General features: G+C 58.2%; 1 protein-coding gene across 7 annotated transcripts in view; it reads right to left on the bottom strand.

The window, feature by feature from the left end:
* SLC19A1 (solute carrier family 19 member 1) overlaps nt 1-19,000 on the bottom strand; it is a 45,338-nt gene that overhangs the window by 5,926 nt on the left and 20,412 nt on the right. For 5 of the 7 annotated variants that reach the window (XM_032174594.2, XM_058427342.1, XM_058427343.1 and 2 more), the window contains exons 2-5: nt 15,649-15,886; nt 9,557-10,316; nt 9,115-9,316; nt 4,682-4,823 (exon numbers count right to left, since the gene is read on the bottom strand). In XM_032174594.2, coding sequence (XP_032030485.1) covers nt 4,682-4,823; nt 9,115-9,316; nt 9,557-10,316; nt 15,649-15,837 — 1,293 coding nt within the window. In that variant the 5' untranslated portion in view covers nt 15,838-15,886. Of the gene's footprint in view, nt 1-4,681; nt 4,824-9,114; nt 9,317-9,556; nt 10,317-12,707; nt 12,766-15,648; nt 15,887-19,000 lie in introns of those variants that run through there. The other 2 variants (XM_032174589.2, XM_032174592.2) reach the window with 2 other exon arrangements.

Genomic DNA, 19,000 nt, shown 5'->3' with positions numbered 1-19,000 from the left:
ATCTTACTCCAACCTGACTGGATGTCCTTATAAGAAGACAGACACTAGCCGGGCGCGGTGGCTCACGCCTGTAACCCCAGCACTTTGGGAGGCCGAGGCGGGCGGATCACCTGAGGTCCGGAGTTCGAGACTAGCCTGGCCAACGTGGGGAAACCCCATCTCTACTAAAAACATGAAATTAGCCAGGCATGGTGGCACATGCCTGTAATCCCAGCTACTTGGGAGGCTGAGGCAAGAGAATTGCTTGAACCCGGGAGGAGGAGGTTGTGGTGAGCCGAGATCGCACCATTGCACTCCAGCCTGGGCAACAAGAGCGAAACTCCATCTCAAAAAAAAAAAAAAAAAAAAGATACCAGGGAGGACCATATACACAGAAAAAAAGACCATATGAAGACAAAGGGTGAAGATGCCACCTGCAAGCCCAGAAGAGAGAAACCAACCTGCCAACACCTTAATCTCAGACTTCCAGCCGCCAGAACTGTGAGAGAATATATTTCTGTTGTTTGTCACCCAGTTTGTGATATTTTGCTACGGCAGCCCAAACAGACTAATGCAGATAACAAATTTCAAAATATGGTTTGATCTACTTGAAAAAAAGTATAAACTAAAAACATGTATAGTACTCATATGCTAAAAACTACAAAATGCTGAAAGAAATCAAAGATCTAAATAAATGGAAAGATATACCATGTTCATGGATTGGAAAACAACACAGTAAACACGTCAGTTCTCCCAGAATTGATACACTGGCTTAATTGCAATTCCTGACAAAATCTGAGCAAGAATTTTTGCAGACATAGACAAGATTACTCTACAATGTATATGGAAAGGCAAAGAAACTATAATAGTCAAAACAATTTTGAATAAAAAGAAGTTGGAGGAATCAGTCTATCCAATTTCAAAACTTGCTATAAAGCTTCATAACCAAGACTGTGATATTGGTACAAGAGTAAACACATAGTTCAACGGAACAGGATAAAGAACCCAGAAACAGATTCACATAAATGTGCCCAACTTTTTTTTTTTTTTTTTTGGAGACAGAGTCTCCCTCTGTCGCCCAGGCTGGAGTGCAGTGGCGCAATCTCCACTCACTGCAAGCTCCGCCTCCCGGGTTCACACCATTCTCCTGCCTCAGCCTCTCCGAGTAGCTGGGACTACAGGCGCCCGCCACCACGCCCAGCTAATTTTTTTGTATTTTTAGTAGAGACGGGGTTTCACCGTGGTCTCGATCTCCTGACCTCGTGATCCGCCCGCCTCGGCCTCCCAAAGTGCTGGGATTACAGGCGTGAGCCACCGCGCCCAGCAATATGCCCAACTTTTGACAAAGGTGCGAAAGTAATTCAATGGGGAGAGCTAAGTCTTTTCAACAAATGATGCTGGAATAAATGGATACACGCAGGCCAAACAAAAAGTGACCTCAACCTAAACTTCACATCTTATACAAAAATTAACTCAAAGCTGATCAGAGACTTAAATGTAAAAACACGAAACTTTAAAAAAGAAATTTGAGGAAAATCTTCTGAATTCAGGGCTACGCAAAGAGTTTCCATAAAAGGAAAAACTGTTAAATCAGACCTCATGGGAGTTAAAAAACACTTGTTCTGTAAAAGACCACGTTAAGTAGATGAGACGACCAGCTACAGAGTTGGAAAAAAAACTGCAAACTGTATATATCCAACGGAGGACTAATATCTGGAATACACAAACAATGCTTAAAACTCAAGAGTATAAAAATGAACAATCCAATGAGAAAATGGGCAGAAGACGTGAAGATTTTGCAAATGGAAAATAAGGACATAAAAAGATGTTCAACATCATTATCCCCCAGGGAAGTGCAAATTAAAACAACATTATCCCCCAGGGAAGTGCAAATTAAAACCACAATGAAATATCACTACACCTATCACAACGGCCAAAATAAAAACTAGTGGCAACACGACATACTGAAGACGCTGTGACTGGATCTCAAAGTCTGCTGGTGGTGATATAAAACGGTACGACTGCTATGGAAAGTGGGCTGCTTCCCTGCTGCTTTCCTGGAAAGAAACAGGCAACTACCTGGTGACCCAGCACTTGCACTTCTGGGTGTGTGTCCCAGGGAAAGGAAAACCTATAGTCACACAAAAACCTATAAAAGAATGTCTGTAGCAGCTTTATTTGTAATACCCCACACTGGAAACAAGTCTTAGAATGGTGAATAAAGAAAGCGTGCTGTATCTACACCCTGGAACACCACTCAGCAGCAAGAAGGAATCAGCTAGAGCCACAGTAACAACCTGGATGAATGTTCACAGAGCAATGTTGAGTGAAAAGAGCCAATCCCTAAATGATACACAGTGCATAGCTGTGTTTATTCAACACTCCTGAAATGACAAAATCATACAAGCAGAGAAGAGGGTAGTGGTTGCCAGGGGTTAAAGAGGAGGTGAGGCTGGGAGTAGGGTGGGCCATGGCCATAAAGAACAGTGTGAGGGATCCCTGTGGGGATAGAATGTTCTGGATCCTGACTGTCACCATGCTGGTCGTGATGTGCTACAGAACTGCAAGATGTGACCACTGTGAAAACTGGGTACTGGGTACGGGGTACATGGATCTCCCTGTATTATTTATTAAACAGCATGTGAATATAAGATTACCCAAATATAAAGCTTAATTTAAAAAGCAGGCAAACCCAGGCAAGCTCTAGGCCTGTCTGTCCTCCTGTGCTCCATCACTGCTCCCACCCATCTCCAGACTCTACCCCCAACCAAGCCTGAACTCCTGGCCCAGCTGTTCTCCCCATGCTGGAGGAACGAGAGTGGACACTCGGCACCCAGTAACAGACGGCGGGGGGGGGGGGGGGGGGGGGGGGGCAAGATGAGCCGGCACCACCTCCTCTGGAGTCAACAGAATGTCTAGCCATGAGCATAAACGCCCCACTAGTTACTTTTTAACCTAGAAATCGAACCAGCCAGAGAAAAGTCCATGTGTTTCTTTTTCTATGTGACAAGAGGCAGCCAGGAACCACAGGCCAGAACCTGCCTCCACCTCCCCAGAGCCGTCTCCCCCATGGGCTTCGCGGCCACACCAGGACCAGGACCAGATAAGGAAGGGAAGAGCTTCCTCGTGACCAGCCCTCTGGGGAAGAACTGCTCCACCCCCTGCACCAAGCCCCCATGGGCCCTCAGAAGCCCACTGTGAGGGGTCCCCTCCACAGGGCAGCTGCAGGGGAGCACACGCACAAGGTCCCCAAAGGGCCCTCAGGCATCTGCCCCTCCAGCTGCCAGGGGCTGAACAAGAGGCAGTCACAGAGGGATGGAGGTGGGGCGGGCACGGTAGTCAGGGGCAGTCAGCACCCACAGGCAGGTCAGAAGCCAGGCCCAGCCTGGCTGGGGCCCCACAGGGCTGTTGGAGTATCCCTGGGACAGGCGCTCCCTGACCATACATGCTGGCAGCCACTGCTGTCCGGGGACAGAGGTAACTCGGGGCTCCAAGAATGGGGAGGACCTGCTCCCGGGTGCTGGAGCCCCTCCAAAGCCAGCTGGACTGCTGCCGGCACCCCGCCCTGGGGCCATGCGTTCAATAGAAGCCTTCTAGGCCCCCTTTCTGCAGACCTGAGACCAGCCCGGCCACCAGGGGGCTGTGTCCACCCAGGCCAGGCCTGGACACATTCACCCCTGGGCGTCAGCGGCTCACCTGCCCCGAGCGTTTACTCCCAGGCCTTGGAAGGTCACCTGCCCTGAGTGTTCACCCCCGGGCCTCGGAGGCTCACCTGCCCCAAGTGTTCACACCTGGGCTTGGGGGCATTGTACCCGGAGGGCTCTGTGGAACAGGGCCACATGACCTGCCAGTGTGGACAGGCCCTAATGACACTCTTGGGCTAAAGAATGCATTTCGATGAGTGAGCAACAGCCATCCTCACCTAACAGGCATTGCGAGCCAAAGGGGATGCCTGCTACTGCCCGGGCCTCACCCTGAGCTCTGGAGTCACTGAGGCTGAACAGACTCAGCCCCCTCAGAGGATCAGGGCTAACCCTGACAGTGCTCCTGCCCAGTAAGACCTGGGCCCCAGGTGGACAAAGCCCTTGTCCCACCCACCAAGGGCATCTGTCTAGCTGCAGGCTGGGGCAGTCCTGAGGAGCCTGGAAGGACCTCTCACACCACGCCCACTGTGGCTGATTCCAGCTCACTCGGAGACCCGGCCTTGGCTGGGACCCTCAGGAGTTAAATGTGTGTTTTCCAGCTCTTCTCAGAAGCGGCAAAGGCCCGCGAGAGGTGGGAAAGGGGAGGGCACCTGCAGAGGCCTGCGCGCCAACACTGCTGAGTGGCTCTGCTCAGCTCTCCTTCCTGAAGAGAACAAAGCTCACGTGGCCTCTAGCCAGGACTCAAGGACACCAAGTTCCGGCAGCCACAGGCAGAGAGTGGAGACAGGGACAGCTCTGCCGTGGCGAGCAGAGGCTCAGTCGCTCCCACCGAGGCCCAGGGCCTGACAGAGGCTCCCGCCCACAACAACGGAGCCCCGATGGGGTCTCCCTCTCTTTCTGCTCTCGCTGGCCTAGTGTGTCCCACTGGAAGCCCCAGGCCCACACCCTGTGCCCCCAAGCCCACAGTGGGTTCCACATCAGGCGGGCACTAGGAGGCCTTGACAGCGTCCCCACAAGTAGCTTCCATCCCCAAGGACGCAGGCCTGAAATGGGCTCACCTGCTGGCGGACCGGGAGCCCCAGGCCCCGCACGTCCGAGACAATGAAAGTGATGACGGTCTTGACGATGGTGGCAAAGAACGTGTTGACCCCGAAGACCAGGGCACAGAGCTCTTTAGACAGAGACGATGCGATCTGAAAGCTGAACGGGAAGAGTGAGCAGATCAGGCGCTGCTGGGAGAACGAGAAGCAGCCACAGGGAAAAGCCTGCAGCCCAGCTCCCACCAGCCCATGAACCGCCCAGCAGCCATGGGATCCCGGGGCACGCACAAGCCCCCCACCAGGCCCCCATCTCTCCCACACATGCCCGCCCCTGCCAGGCAGGAGCCAGCACCCAGGCCACCCTCGAGGGGCCATTTTGGGAGCTGCCACGTCCCCCTGGCTCAGTATAGAGTGAGGGTCCCTTATCCAAAATGCCTGGGACCAGACGTTTTGGGTTTTGGAATATTCACATATCCACAATGAGATTATCTTGAGGATGGAACCCAAGTGTAAACACAAAATTCATTTATGCTCACATACACTGTATACACACAGCCGGAAGGTGAGTTTATATAATACCTAACAGACATTTGCAAGCAAAGGGGTTGCCTGCTACTGCCTAGGGCCTCACCCCGAGTTCTGCAGTGATTTTGTGCATGAAGAAACCTTTGCGTTCTGAGACTCGTCAAACAACGTCAGGTGTGGGATTTTCCACTGCGTTGTGTTTCTAGTGCTCAAAAACTGTCAGATTTTGGAGTATTTCAAATTCTGGATTTTTTTTTTATTTTTTTTTTAGATGGATTCTCACTCTGTTGCCCAGGCATGCAATGGCACAATCTCAGCTCACTGCAACCTCTGCCTCCTGGGTTCAAGCAATACTCCTGTCTCAGCCTTTCGAGTAGCTGGGATTACAGGCATGCGCCATCACGCCCAGCTAATTTTTGTATTTTTAGTAGACAGAGTTTCACCATGTTGGCCAGGCTGGTCTCGAGCTCCTGGCCTCAGGTGATCCGCCCGCCTCGGCCTCCCAAAGTGCTGGGATCACAGGTGTGAGCCACTGCGCCTGACTGAATTCTGGCTGTTTTGATTAGGGATGCTGAACCTATACAATGGGTGTCACAAAACACAAACTTGAGATGCCTGGAAGGGCTCCCATGAGCTCTGGGACAGACCAGGTCACAGGCATCTCAAAACACTCAGAAAATCATCAAAAGAACCTCTGGGCACAGACAGAAAAGTCTGGAACGAAAGTCTTTCATGATTAAATGTTTGATAAATTAGAAGAGCAGTGAAACTACAGAGTCGGTGAATGAGCAGCAGCCAGGCAAGGCAGGCCCTGGAGTTGAGTGGCAGCTGAAGGGGAGGGGGGGCCTGGAGGCAGGGCAGGCCCTGGAGATGAGTGGCAGCCAGATAGAGTGGGCCCTGGAGGTGAGTGGCAGCTGGGCAGGGTGGGCCCTGGAGGTGAGTGGCAGCCAGATAGAGTGGGCCCTGGAGGTGAGTGGCAGCTGGGCAGGGCAGGCCCTGGAGGTGAGTGGCAACAGGTTAGGGCGGGCCCTGGAGGTGAGTGGCAGCGGGCAGGGTGGGCCCTGGAGGTGAGTGGCAGCCAGTTACGGCGGGCCCTGGAGGTGAGCGGTGGCATGAACATGTCCAGGAATGAAGGCACCACATTCCTGACGTGGAGAGGTGACACGCCAGGCTTCTGGTGCTCTGCAAAGAAACTAGTCTTTGGCTGGACGCGGTGGCTCACGCTTGTAATCCCAGCACTTTGGGAGGCCGAGGAGGGCGGATCACGAGGTCAGGAGATCGAGACCACGGTGAAACCCCGTCTCTACTAAAAATACAAAAAATTAGCCGGGCGTGGTGGCGGGCACCTGTAGTCCCAGCTACTCGGAGAGGCCGAGGCAGGAGAATGGCGTGAACCCGGGAGGCGGAGCTTGCAGTGAGCCGAGATCGCGCCACTGCACTCCAGCCTGGGTGACAGAGCGAGACTCCGTCTCCAAAAAAAAAAAAAATTAGTCTTTGGATGCAGTTCCAATTAAAACCCGCAAAGTGCTTAAAAAAAAAATAACTGGACAAAAAATGTCCTAAAGTTCACCTGAAGAAAAAGTAAACAAAAATGCCCAGAAACCCTTTAGAGAAGGGCAGAGGGGTCTGTGCTGCCGGGCACTGTTGACAGGGGGACAGTGGAGACGGGCGGGGGGGGGGGGGGGGGGCAGGCAGGTGGGCGGGCAGCAGGGAGGACAGGAAGCACACAGAGGTCCCGGTGAGCAGGTCAGTGGGATGAAGGGCAGACAAACAACAGGGAGGACCCAGCACAAACAAGAGCTTCTGGACGCCGGTGCTGGGCAGGGCAGAACCCAGGCCAGCCCCCAGGGTGCTTCCAAGGACACTCAGAGTAACACTGTGAGTTGAATTAAAGGCAAACGAGTGCGGGGCGTGATGGGGGCACAGGTGATTAGAAATACATGATACAGATGAATGCTCCCCAGATCAGCAGGGAAGGAAGCAAGTCCCAACACAGTCAGGAGACACACAGGCGCCACTCAGTCCACAGCAGGCCGGCCGGCCTCACTCTGGTTAAGGAAAGGCTGGGAGCCCAGCCGGCCCGTCAGGGGCTCAGGGAGGGTGGGGAGGCCACTCCACCATCCTGACGGGGAGGAAGACCACATGCCGGCCTGCAGGATACCTGCAATATTGACAGAAACCTTCTTTCAAAATCACATACTCTCCAACCTGGCCATTCCCCTTCCAGGAATCCACCTGAGGGTCATTATTAGAATTTGGAAACAAAAATGTAGGTGGTAGGGCATTCATCTCAGTGTTTTCCTCATGTAAGAAAAATGGAAATGGTGACTTTACCCACAGACTGGGGATGGGTTGTAAGGCCCACCACTCATGACCAGGAGTGACCACCTGCATCTGTGTCTGACATCAACCCAACACAGACAAGCAGAAAATGCTGGGATTCCCCGTAGCAAACAGCAGTTTTCTGCTTTGCACGCTGCTGCACCGTATGAGATTTTTTTTGCGACAGGCATCAGTGACTTTACAACTAAAACCTTTCGGGCGTTGTCCCCCTGGACGCAGCAATGGGACGGCACGTCAGCAGAGGCTCTGGCCCTTTCCACAGTGCTGGCAGGTCAGGGAGGGGGGCCCCAGCAAGATCACGCCGGGCCTTCACAAGCCGGGGACGGCAGGAGCCCAGTGTGGGCCTCGGGGAGCATGGAGAAGGCGGCCACACAGGAGCAGAAGGGGCCCCAAGTATGGCAGGGGCGGGAGAAAAGGGTGGGCCGGGCTGCCCATGCCAGGAGACTGCTGCCTGCATGCGGGGAGGATGGAGACGTACAGGGCCGGGCACATCCAGGCAGGATGCTGCAGGGGTGAGGCCACCGACGCAGAAGGCACAATGCAAGGGTCAGGAGGGCGCTCTCAGCTCAAACAGGCTCGTGACCAGCAAAAGCCCCAGGAGGATGACCCACGGAGGGAGGGAGACGGGCTCGGGGGCCACCCCGGAGGGGAAGCCCAGGAAGGGGAACTGGGCTGGGGCCAAAGTCCTCCCAGCGGGCAGGAAAGAGGGGGCAGGTCCAGGGAGGCAGGGGCCGGTGTGAGCGCACAGGGTCAGTGTCTGTGTCAGTGTGTGTGGTCTCAGTATGTGGTGGGAGTGTGTCAATGTGTGGGTGTCTCCATGTGTGAGCGTGTGTTGTCCATGTGTGAACGTGTTGTGTCCATGTGTGAGCGTGTGGTGTGTATCCATGTGTGAGCATGTGTTGTGTCCATGTGTGTGGTGTGTGTATCTGTGTCTGGTGTGTCCATGTGAGTGTGTGGTGTGTGTCCATGTGTGGTGTGCATCCATGTGTAAGCATATGGTGCGTTCATGTGAGTGTGGTGGCTGTCCGTGAACATGTGGTGTGTCCATGTGTGTGGTGTGTGTCTATGTGTGATGTGTGTCTATGGGTAAGCATGTGATGCGTTCATGTGAGTGTAGTGGGTGTCCATCTGAGCATGTGGTGTGTGTTCATGAGTGTGTGGTGTGTGTCCATGTGTGAGTGTGTGGTGTGTGTGTGGTGTGAGTGCCTGGCGTGAGTGTAAGCTGAGGATGAACTCACACAGGTGCGTGCTCCCACTCCTGCCTGGATGGGGTCTCAGCAGCCAGGGGCCTGGAGGGTGGGGTTGGGAGCAGGGTGGGGTTGGGAGCAGGGTGGGGTTGGGAGCAGGGCAAGGCTGTGAGCCCAGCAGGCTTCAGAGAGGAGCACCGAGGGCCTGGGGGAGCGGCAGGACGGCACAGGCAGGGACGCCCGAGGTCCCAGGGAGAGGCAAGCGGGGACCCTGGTCAGCTCCAGGTGGCTGGCGGGGCCGCTGGGGCGCGGCAGGAAGGTGGGAGCACCCAGCGAAGCGTGGGGCTTGATCCTGGCGCCTGCCCGCCCCCCGCTTCCCACCCTTCTGGAACTCACGTGGCGATGGGCACGAGGAACTGGTAGGAGCCGCGGAACAGCACGAAGGCCGCGTAGCACAGCCAGATGCTGCTAGGGTGGCGCGTGTGGGCCAGAAGGAAGACCAGCCCCGCCTGCGTGGCCGTGACGCCTGCGATGAGCAGCTTGGACCAGCGCGCCCAGCGGATCTTCACGAAGCCGGCGGCGAAGGACGTGATGGCGCCTGAGAGGGGAGGAATGGGGAGTTGCGGCGGCCCTGGGGGGCCACGGGGCAGGAGGAGGTGGCGGGGAGCCTCTGGGAAAGATCCACGGGGCAGGGGGAGGTGGCGGGGAGCCTCCGGGGGAAGGATCCACGGGGCAGGGGGAGGTGGCGGGGAGCCTCCGGGGGAAGGATCCACGGGGCAGGCGGAGATGGACGGGGAGCCTCTGGGGGAAGGAGCCTCGGGGACCAGGGCACGCGTACCCAGCAGCGTGGAGGCAGCATCGGCCGCGCCGTTGTAGACCCGCGCACTGTTGGTGGTGGGGTCCACCTCGTTCCACAGGATGTGCACGTAGTAGACCACCAGGTAGTAGCCGGCCGAGTTGAAGACCCACCAGAGGGACCACAGGCGCAGCTGCGGCCGCCGCAGGCTGTCCCCAAGCTCCCGCAGCATCCGCGCCAGCACTGAGCCCCCGCAGGCCACCCGCAGAGCGTGTCCCAGCTTCCCGCCCGGGCCGGGGTTCATGCGCTCCAGCTCCGAAACCGAGGTCTCGCACCGCCCCCGGTCGTCGCGGTTGAAGAAGAGGCTGCGCTTGGGGCGCTTCAGGAAGAGGGCGAGGACCACGCTGAAGGCGAGGAAGGCCAGAGAGATGTAGTTGAGCGTGGAGAAGGAGACTCGGCCCACGGTGACCAGCAGCTGGCCCAGCACGGAGCTGGTGAACACGCCCAGCAGCACCGCAGCGCGCGAGTAGCCGGCCACACGCTGGTAGCGCGCGGGCCGCACGAGAGAGAAGATGTAGGACGAATAGGCGATGCGCGCGGCCATGGTGACGCTGTAGAAGAGCTCCATGAGCTGCATGTGCGCCACCGAGTGGCCCAGCAGCAGCAGCAGCCACACCGACACGAAGCTGAGCCCCTGCAGCAGCAGCACCGGCGTGTAGCGCAGGTAGTCGGTAAGCAGGAACACGGGCACCAGCACGGCCAGGTAGGAGTACGACAGCACCGGCGTGATCTCGTTCGTGACCTGCGGACAGGCGGGCGTGCGCCCCACCAGGCGTTAGCAATGCTGCGGCTGCGGCGGACACAGCCCGCCCGAGGTCATGGCTGCTGACGGCTTCCTGCCCCAACACTGCCTGGTGTGACCCCTCTCCCCAACACACCCCTGTCCCATGTCCCATTGCATCGTCCTCTCTGAACAGGGACCTCTGGCTCCCGACCGTCCCAGGAGCCTGGGAGCGTTTGCCTGCAGAAAGCTGGCAGTGGCCACAGAAGGAATCGTCATTAACAATCCTGTTCATCTAAGCTTCTCTATTTTTATTTTTTTCTTGAGACAGAGTCTTGCTCTGTTGCCCAGGCTGGAGTGCAGTGGCACTATCTCTTAGCTCACTGCAACCTCCACCTCCCAGGTTCAAGCAATTCTCCTGCCTCAGCCTCCTGAGTAGCTGAGATGACAGGTGCATACCACCACGTCGGGCTAATTTTTTTATTTTTAGTAGAGATGGGGTTTCACCATGTTGGGCAGGCTGGTCTCGAACTCCTGACCTCAGGTGATCTGCCCACCTTGGCCTCCCAAAGTGCTGGGATTACAGGCGCCAGCCACCACACCCAGCCAGCTTCTCTATTTTTAATAGAATAAAAACATGGTTTTATTTCATTTTAAACACTATGAAAAACACAGCTGTAACCCATACCTATTCACACCAGCACAAGCTCCTTCCATCCTTCCCGGAGAGAGACAAAAACAGAAGACACAGAAAGGAAGGGCAGGATCAGGAACAGCAGGTTCGTGGGAGGGACTGTTCGTAGGGGAACCCGGCAGGGGAAGAAAGACAGGAAGGGGAAGAAGGGGAAAGAGAGGGTGTGGGGTAGGGCAGAGGGCCCAGGGCTGCGCACTCCCATCTCAAACTTGCCCCCAGAGCAAGGTCTTTAAGGCCAGACTCCAACCCAGGGGCAAGGAGGGGGGCAAGCGCCCCTGCAGGCACCCTGCACCCACCCAGGAGGCGGAGCACAGGCTGTCAGCCTGCCCACCCCCACCTCCTCCATCACATGTTATGTGGGAACCCAGCTCCACAGCCTTGGCCACTGAGCTGCTGGTGGACACTCCAGGCCTGGCTTCCATGCCTGTGGCCTCAACACACATCCACCTTCCATGGGAACGTGGAGCTGGGCATGGGGCTGGGGGTGCTACCTCCTACAGGACAAGGTCAGAGGGCACTGCCCCAGACTCCACTCCAGGCAGGCACCAAACGTCCTCGGCTGTCTTGGCAGGGGCCAGGGCTGCTGCGGGCACACTTGGGCACACCTGAGCACAGTCCAGAGGAAGAGGACCCACCCCTGTGAGGCCCAAGCCACTTGCCTTGCCCCTCCCTGGGGACCGACGTGGGAGCCACCCTATGCTTGGAGCCTACCCTGGCCCAGGTGCATTGTCAGCAGGTGGCCCTGCCCACAGGCCCCACCAGACCCCACCTCAGATCCGCTGGAGGTTGGTACCAGGTGAGCCAGCAGGGCCCTGCTGGACTCTGGGCCTCCAGCAGGCCCCACCCAACTCAGGCCTGACCACCAGCAACCCCACAGCCCTACTTGTGCCGTCCCAGGTGACCTCAGCCCCTGCCAGCCACACTTGACAGGACCAAACCCTGGGTCAGCACAGGGGGTGCTGCGCCAAGTCACGCCACCTCCCCAGGGCCTCTCGGCCTCGTGTCTGACACACCCAAGATGTGTGGCCCGATAGGCTCAGAGCCTGGCCACCAGCTACTGTGAACAGCTGGGCAATAGGACCCTGCAGCCAGGCCGGCATGCTGAGAAGCTTCCCAGGGGCTCAGGGGAAGGCTGCCCAGAGACCCCACCTCAGGGCACCCTGAGGTCACACCCCGGAGCCTGCACCCTCATGGAGGCCAGGCTGACCCAAAGGCTGTGGTCCCAGCAGCACCAGGCACCCAAGGTCCCTCCCGCACTCCGTCCTGCTAAGGACATTCCAGGACACTCTGAGGGCAGGTCATGTGCCAGGAGGCTGAGTGACCACACCGGGTCACAGAGAGCCTCAGGGCCAGCCATCGGCTTCTGCACTGTGTTTACAGCAATGTCCTAGGGACATCAAACAGCCCCTCCGTGGGCAAGCTCTCCTGGCTGATGGCCTGCTCGACTAGGGGAGGCTCCTCCTCAGGCCAGCCCAGGGAACCCCTGCAGATTCCGAAAGAAGCGGCTCAGAGGCAGGGCCCCTCCTAGGACCTCAGGGACCCCCTGACCCCCAGACACAGGAGGCCACGCGGGGGCATGACAGCCCCAGCCCCTGGCCAGGGCACAGGTCCTGCCCACAGCCCAGAGTCAAAATGGTAGACAGCCAGCAGAGAGGCTCTCCCCAGACCCCACGGCTCTCTGGAAAAGGGCGGCCAGGGGTGCTAGAAGCCTCACCCACCTCTGAATGAATGAAGCATGCCTCATTTCCTCTTCCACCAGGAGCTGGCTCTGCAGGCTGGGCCTCATCAGGCACCTCCTGGTCTTAGTTGAGGGTCTGAGTGTAGAGCTCCCCCTTGGCAGACCACGGGGTCAACGTGGAGCCTGAACACCCCCTAACACCCACCCAGAGCCCTCCCGCTCCTCTCCCTGCACCTCCTCGATGGCCCCTACTCCCCCTTCCTCAGCCTTGGCAGGCAGACAGCAGGGAGACTCTGCCCAGAGCTGTGACCTCCGTCCCACTTACAAGGCTGCTGGGGGAGGGGCCCCCACAATGGTCCCAGCAGGGAGGTGGCATCTGTCAGGCGGCCACGGCTCTGACACGAGGACAGCCTCCTGCTGCCTGAGCCCAGCGTCGGCCCTGCTGTCCACAGGTCTTGGTTGGGGTCCAAGCTGAATGGGCAGAGTGCAGGGAGCTGGGCCCAAATCTAGGCCCAGACGGCCTCAGGGCGGCTTCTCTGAACAGGGGGTCCGGAAGGTGGACAAAGGCCCGAAGACAGGCAGGACACAAGGGCAGGGCCAGGCGTGGGGCAGCAGGACTGGATGCCACAGAAGGGCACCCAACAGGGGCTGGCTGGAAACAGGGCATGGGCCGCAGGTCAGGAGGGACTGCTGTGCACAGGGGCCTGGGCCGGGGGGTCTCCCCGGAGGAGGGCGGGGGCTGCAGCTCCCACCACACGGCACAGTTCCAGCGGGGGCCCAGGCAACCTCAACCCACCCAGGAGCAGCTCACAGACTGGGCCGAGGAAAGCGCTCTCAGCTGACACTCAAAGCAGAAACCCTGGAGAGAAATTTGGCCAAATCCAAAATAACTCCAGAGAAACACCGTATGTAACACACAGCCAGTCCAATCCCAAGGGCGCGGGGTCCCCAGGAGGCAGAAAAGGGAACCAGGTCCAAGGAGGACAGCAACTGCAGGGCTGCCAGGAAACACCGGCCCACAGCGGGAGAAAGGCAGGTAGAGCAAACGTGAGCAAAGGAAACCGCGTTCCTCACCGTGGCCAGACGGCCGGCGCCCAGCAGCCCACCCGAGCTGGTGAGGGGAACACGGGCAGCCTGTGGCAGGCTGCGGAGGAAGCAGCATTTAAGTCCCAGCCCGGGCCAGCTGGGTCAAGGCCCACCACCTGAGGCTGCCGGCTCGTGCTCTACCCATAGCCATCACCTGCAGTGGGAGAAGCCAGAATCCCCTAATCACCTCCAGCAAAGCAGCAGATAAGCACCTTGTAGTTCAACCCAGGAGGCGCAGCTTAAGAACAGCCTTGAACCCACGTGGAACGTCTCTCAAGCCAGATTGGGCAGGAGAGCAACTTGCAAAAGCTGGGTCACAAGACACCATTTACGTGAACTTCCTAGACACAAGCCTGGCAACAGCAGGGGCTGGCGAGTCCTGGCAGGCCGGGCCTCCCTTGCCCCCGAAGCTGCTCCCCGCCCACCTACTGGTGGCCGCCCCCGCACCCCAGCGCCCACGTGCCTGCTCCCACGTGAAGTTCTTGTCGGGCCCCAGGAGGCAGGGCGGTGATGAAGCTCTCCCCGGGCCTCTCGTGCAGCCAGAGGGGCTGAGATCAGGGGGCCCCACCAAGTGGCAGGTGCGCACAGCGCCTGCACCCATCATCCCTCTGATGATATCCAAGGCCTGGTGGAATGGATTAATTTCTGGAATCTACTTTTTAATCCGTGAATGTGCAACATGAGAGGGCAGGCAGATGGGATTTAAACATTTTCGCTCTAGAGACTTTTCTTATTTTGTTATTTTAAGGGAAACGCCACACATAATGCTCATCCCTATAAATAACCTTGGCGGTGGACAGTGGCCCTCCACTAAGAGCAGAGATGCCATCTGGTTAGTGGGTGGCAGGGAGAGGGGCGGACTGGCCAGGAGCAGAAGGCACTTCATGAGGGGTCAAGGAGATGGCTCTGCCGCTCCAGCCCCGCCACCGACAGCCAGAGCCAGGGCAAGACCCTGTCCTCGCCTGGAAAGTGACCCAGCCTGGCGGTTAGCAGTGCTGGCCGTGGGACAACACACAATCACACTGCACGGTGCTCCGAGCCGGGCACGCGGGAAAGAGCACCTCCGCTGTTCCAAGAGCACACTCCTCGGCTACACATCAGTGTCACAATTCTAGGGTCTGGGAGGGGTGGGGGCCCGGCTTTCTGGCCAGGAGACGCAGGGAACAAGAGTCATGCCTAGCGACAGCAATGTGGGTGCAGAGGACGGGGACAGCAGCTGGCATGGGCAGGTGAGCAGGCCCAGGGCCCTGAGATGGGGTGTCGGGGTGACCAGCTGGGCCGGCGGCCTGTGAGAGCGCTTTTCCCCACAAAGGCTTCCAGGCTCCTTCTATGGGGATGTGCCTTATGGACAAGGACCCCACAGCTGCAGGAGGAAACTGCTTCAGATACGGCCGCTCCTGCCTCCACCGTTCATGTGGCCTGAGAGACCCGTGACTGGGCATAAGTCCATTAGAACAGTTTCAATAAGACCCTTTGTCCTCATGGCTGAGTAAAATGAAAATTCCTTCAGTAATCTCTTTAGATAAATAGCCACTAAGTCTCTGTTGAAGGCAGGTGCCCAGCAGGGTTGGACGTGGGCTTCCTCACCAGGAGGGCCGATGAGCCCGGCCTGGCGGGTGGGGTGGGGGCAGCCTCCCTCTCTGCAGGACACAATATCACTTTTTATCTAGCCTGGTTACTAGGCCGAAGCCAGGTCCCTCCATCTGATGGTGCCCGCTGCAGGGGGCGTGAGACCCCAGCCGGGTTCCCTCCAGGACCGTATTATCAGCTGACACGGCCACTCACCCGCCGCAACCTCGAGTGCTCACGCATCCAACAGGAAAAGCGCCCTGGCCCCTGAAGCTGCTCCCCGCCCACCCACAGGCGGCCGCCCTGGCACCCCGGTGCCCACGTGCCTGCTCCCGTGTGAAGTTCTTGTCGGGCCCCAGGAGGTAGGGGGTGATGAAGCTCTCCCCTGGCCGTATCTGCGCCATGAAGCCGTAGAAGCAAAGGTAGCACACAAGGCGCCGCCAGGACCGGAGCTCGGGGTCAGGCCCAGGTTCCACGGGCACCTGCTTCTCCACCGCTGGGCTGGAGGGCACCATGCTGCTCAGGCCACGTGTAGCCCCGGAGGGGACGAAGGTGACGCTCTGCCTGGAAGGAGGGGTGGAGTCAGGGCACCTTGGAAGATGGTCTGCAGGCCTCCCTACCCCGCAAAACGAGGCCCAGTGCCGGCCTCCTCCTCACCACTCAGGACCAAACACCACCCTGGAGACGAATGCAGACCCCAGACCCATCCTCACCCCGTAGCAGCAAACTAGGAGCCACCCACACCTGAGCCACGCTGGAGTCCCCCAGGCCAGGCTGTCACCACCTCCAGGGTCTCCGACGCTGAGAGAAGTCTCCAGCCACATGGAGTGATTTAAATGCCAATCAAAACCAAGTTAATTACCTAATTGACTTACTATATTAACTAAACTAACAAAATTTAGGGTTTGAGGCCACACTAGACTCATGGCACTGCTGGGCAGTACGTGTGGCTGTGGCGGTCGGGTGGGCACACCTCACCCCACAGGCCTGAGGGCAGCCCACGTGCCTGCTGCTGCTCTAGTGGCACCCAGGTGGCCCAGGGAGGGCACAGGCAGGAACGGACGCTGCTGGAGGCCGGGGACACACCTGGTCACACCACAGTGGCCAGCAGCGGGTGGCTGCAGGTACCAGCCTCAGGTCCCCATCAGCCTGGGGTCGGATCCTGCACATAAGCGTGGGGAACGCACCCGCCCCCATGCCCTGGCAGGAGGGCGTGCAGGCCAAACCCACAGTGAGGGAAGGGCAGAGGGAAAAGCAGGTGTCCTCGAGGGGGCTGAGGGCAGCCAGGGGTGAAACGTGCATGGGAGGGAGGATGGGATGGAGCCGAGGCCCAGCCACTGAACCCAGGGACCCCAACATCGCCGGAGGCAGGTTACCCTAGACAAAAGCAGCTGGCAGGAGCCATGAGTGGACCTGACATGTTCCAGATGGAGCACCCCAGACCACGGGCCTTCATCCACGAGGCAACATGCATCCAACCTTGGGGACCATCCCGCAGCACCCCCGCCCCACACGGCCAGAGCACGTGACGGAGCACGCAGCGCACTCAAGGGCTTGTCTCTTTCAGTCCTGATTCTGCGCAGGAGAAAGGCTCCTCTGGCGCGGGCAAGAGCACGTCTCACCACCACCAATCATGCCTTCCAGCTGTGGGGCAGGAGCCTGTCCACTTATCAGAATCGTGTCTCCAGGTGCCAAGTGGCTCTGGGTTTCTATTTAAGGACTCGGTGTAAAGTTCTCTTTCAAGTAAGTCAAAAGTGAATTGCCATAAACAAGTGTGTCAGGCGCCCACACCAAGCCAACCCAGTGAGGCCAGGACCCGGCCCTGGTCCCCCACAGGTGCACCTCACGTCTGTATCAGCTGACCTCTGCTCCCGGAGGCCAGGCCTGGCAGAGTGCGCGTGGAAAGGCCGTCTGCTGCTCAGGTGGGGTGGGGATGCGGCACATGCAGAGAGCAGCTGAGCAGCCTTGTGGGGCGGGGTTGCCCTCCCATCTGCACTGGGCTGACACAGTCAGACAATTGTGCCTCGCCACAGGGCCGACTTGGGAGGGTGGCAGGGGGGTCTGCAGAGGGTCTGGATTGGAGGAGAGTCTGCTCCAACCCTCCAGCAGGGGCTCAGAGCATCCCTCGATGTGGGGCCAGCTTTGGGGGTCCAGGGACCCCTAGGAAAAGCTGCCCCAGGCTCTCAGCACTCAGTCTCCAGGTATCAGAGACCACCCAGGCTGGAAGTGCTCCCTGAACCGCCCCCAACCTGACACACAGGCTTAGGAAAGAGGTGGCCTTCAGGGACCAGAGAGAGAGACCCTCCCCAGGCCACTTAGGCAAAGCCATCAGCATCATCTGGGGTCCCGTCTTGACACCTCTACACACTCATGTCTGTGACAAAGGAACACAGGTGACAGCAGGGAAGCCCTTAAGAGGCAGAGGCTGGTGGGCTTGCAATGGGGGCTGCAGGGAAGCGGGGGAAGGGTTAGGGGAACCTTGAGGTTTCTGGAGCTCCATGGCAGGGCACAGCTGGGAAGAAGATAGGACCGGCACCCTCCATTGGAGGCAGCCAGGACCCTAGTTCTCAAAGGGGCAGAATGAAAACAGCCGGCCAGGCAGGAGGAAGCGCAGGCAGGGGCCACTGCCAGGCTGAGGCAGATCTGATGGTCGCCTGCCTCGGCCTCACCTTCCACGCTTCCTCAGGGCCTGTCAACAGCTGGGAAGATCAGTGCACAAAGGTTGGGCTCCGTCACCAGGGAGCCTGATGCCCAGAGAAGCCACAGGCAGAGCTGGATATACCTTGGAGGACTGCACCCACTCCTCCCCACTGGGAGACCCATTCGGCCCTGGGACTCCCTGTCAAGTTCACTTTCCCACCCGTCAGCAGGTTTAGACAGGCGCACCGATCCCCAGACAACCAGAGCAACAAGATCACCGCAGACAACGGGGAGCCATCAGGAGCTGAAGTAAGCCCAGGGTCTGGGCCCACAGTCCATGGCTGCAGGAGTCAGATCCCCCCCCACAGGACCCCCAGGGGCCCAGGAGCCCTGGGTACTTGGGCCCACTGTTCTGAAAGGTGCCACCTCCAGAAGCGACCAGAACATTCCTTCCTTGGAGAGACAGCCAGAGTCTCAGCCAGCAAGGGGGTGCTGCTGGTCTTAACTGTCAGCCTCTGCTGCCAGCATACTCAACGTACGTGCAGTGAACGTAGCCCACTGACAGATGCTTGGCCATCACGGCCAAGACCACCTCCAAGAGGAAAGATAGGGAACTTGGTCACCACCATAGAAACGCAGCCTCAAGCCAGGGGAAGCCTCGACTCCAAGTGTCCAGACCCCAGCCCAGTCCCATACAGCTTGAGGCCTCTTCCCGGCATCTGAAGGAAGTCCCCGGCGAGACAGGAGGGCCACGGGGAAGCAGCGAGAATCCCTGCCTTCAGGAGAAGGTTGTAAGAGCCCCCGCAAATCCCCGGCCCCACTGTCCCCAGTGACCACCCCCACCCAGGCCCTGTCCTTCCAAGCACCTGAGAAGGCTGGAGACCCGCAATCAAAACAAAAGCAAACGCCACCTATCATTCCGTGTTTAAACCAGCTCCTACTCTGGAAGTCTAACCAAGAATGTTCATTACGTTTTTAGAACGCCTGCTAGTTTAAAAAGAAGAAGAAAGCATTGCACACCCTCCCGCCCCCGTTCAG

Source organism: Hylobates moloch, unplaced genomic scaffold (genome assembly GCF_009828535.3).
Source record: "Hylobates moloch isolate HMO894 unplaced genomic scaffold, HMol_V3 SCAFFOLD_14, whole genome shotgun sequence".
NCBI lineage: Eukaryota > Metazoa > Chordata > Mammalia > Primates > Hylobatidae > Hylobates > Hylobates moloch.
The sequence above is the reverse complement of the archived record's forward strand: the minus strand, read 5'-3'. Positions and strand labels throughout refer to the sequence as shown.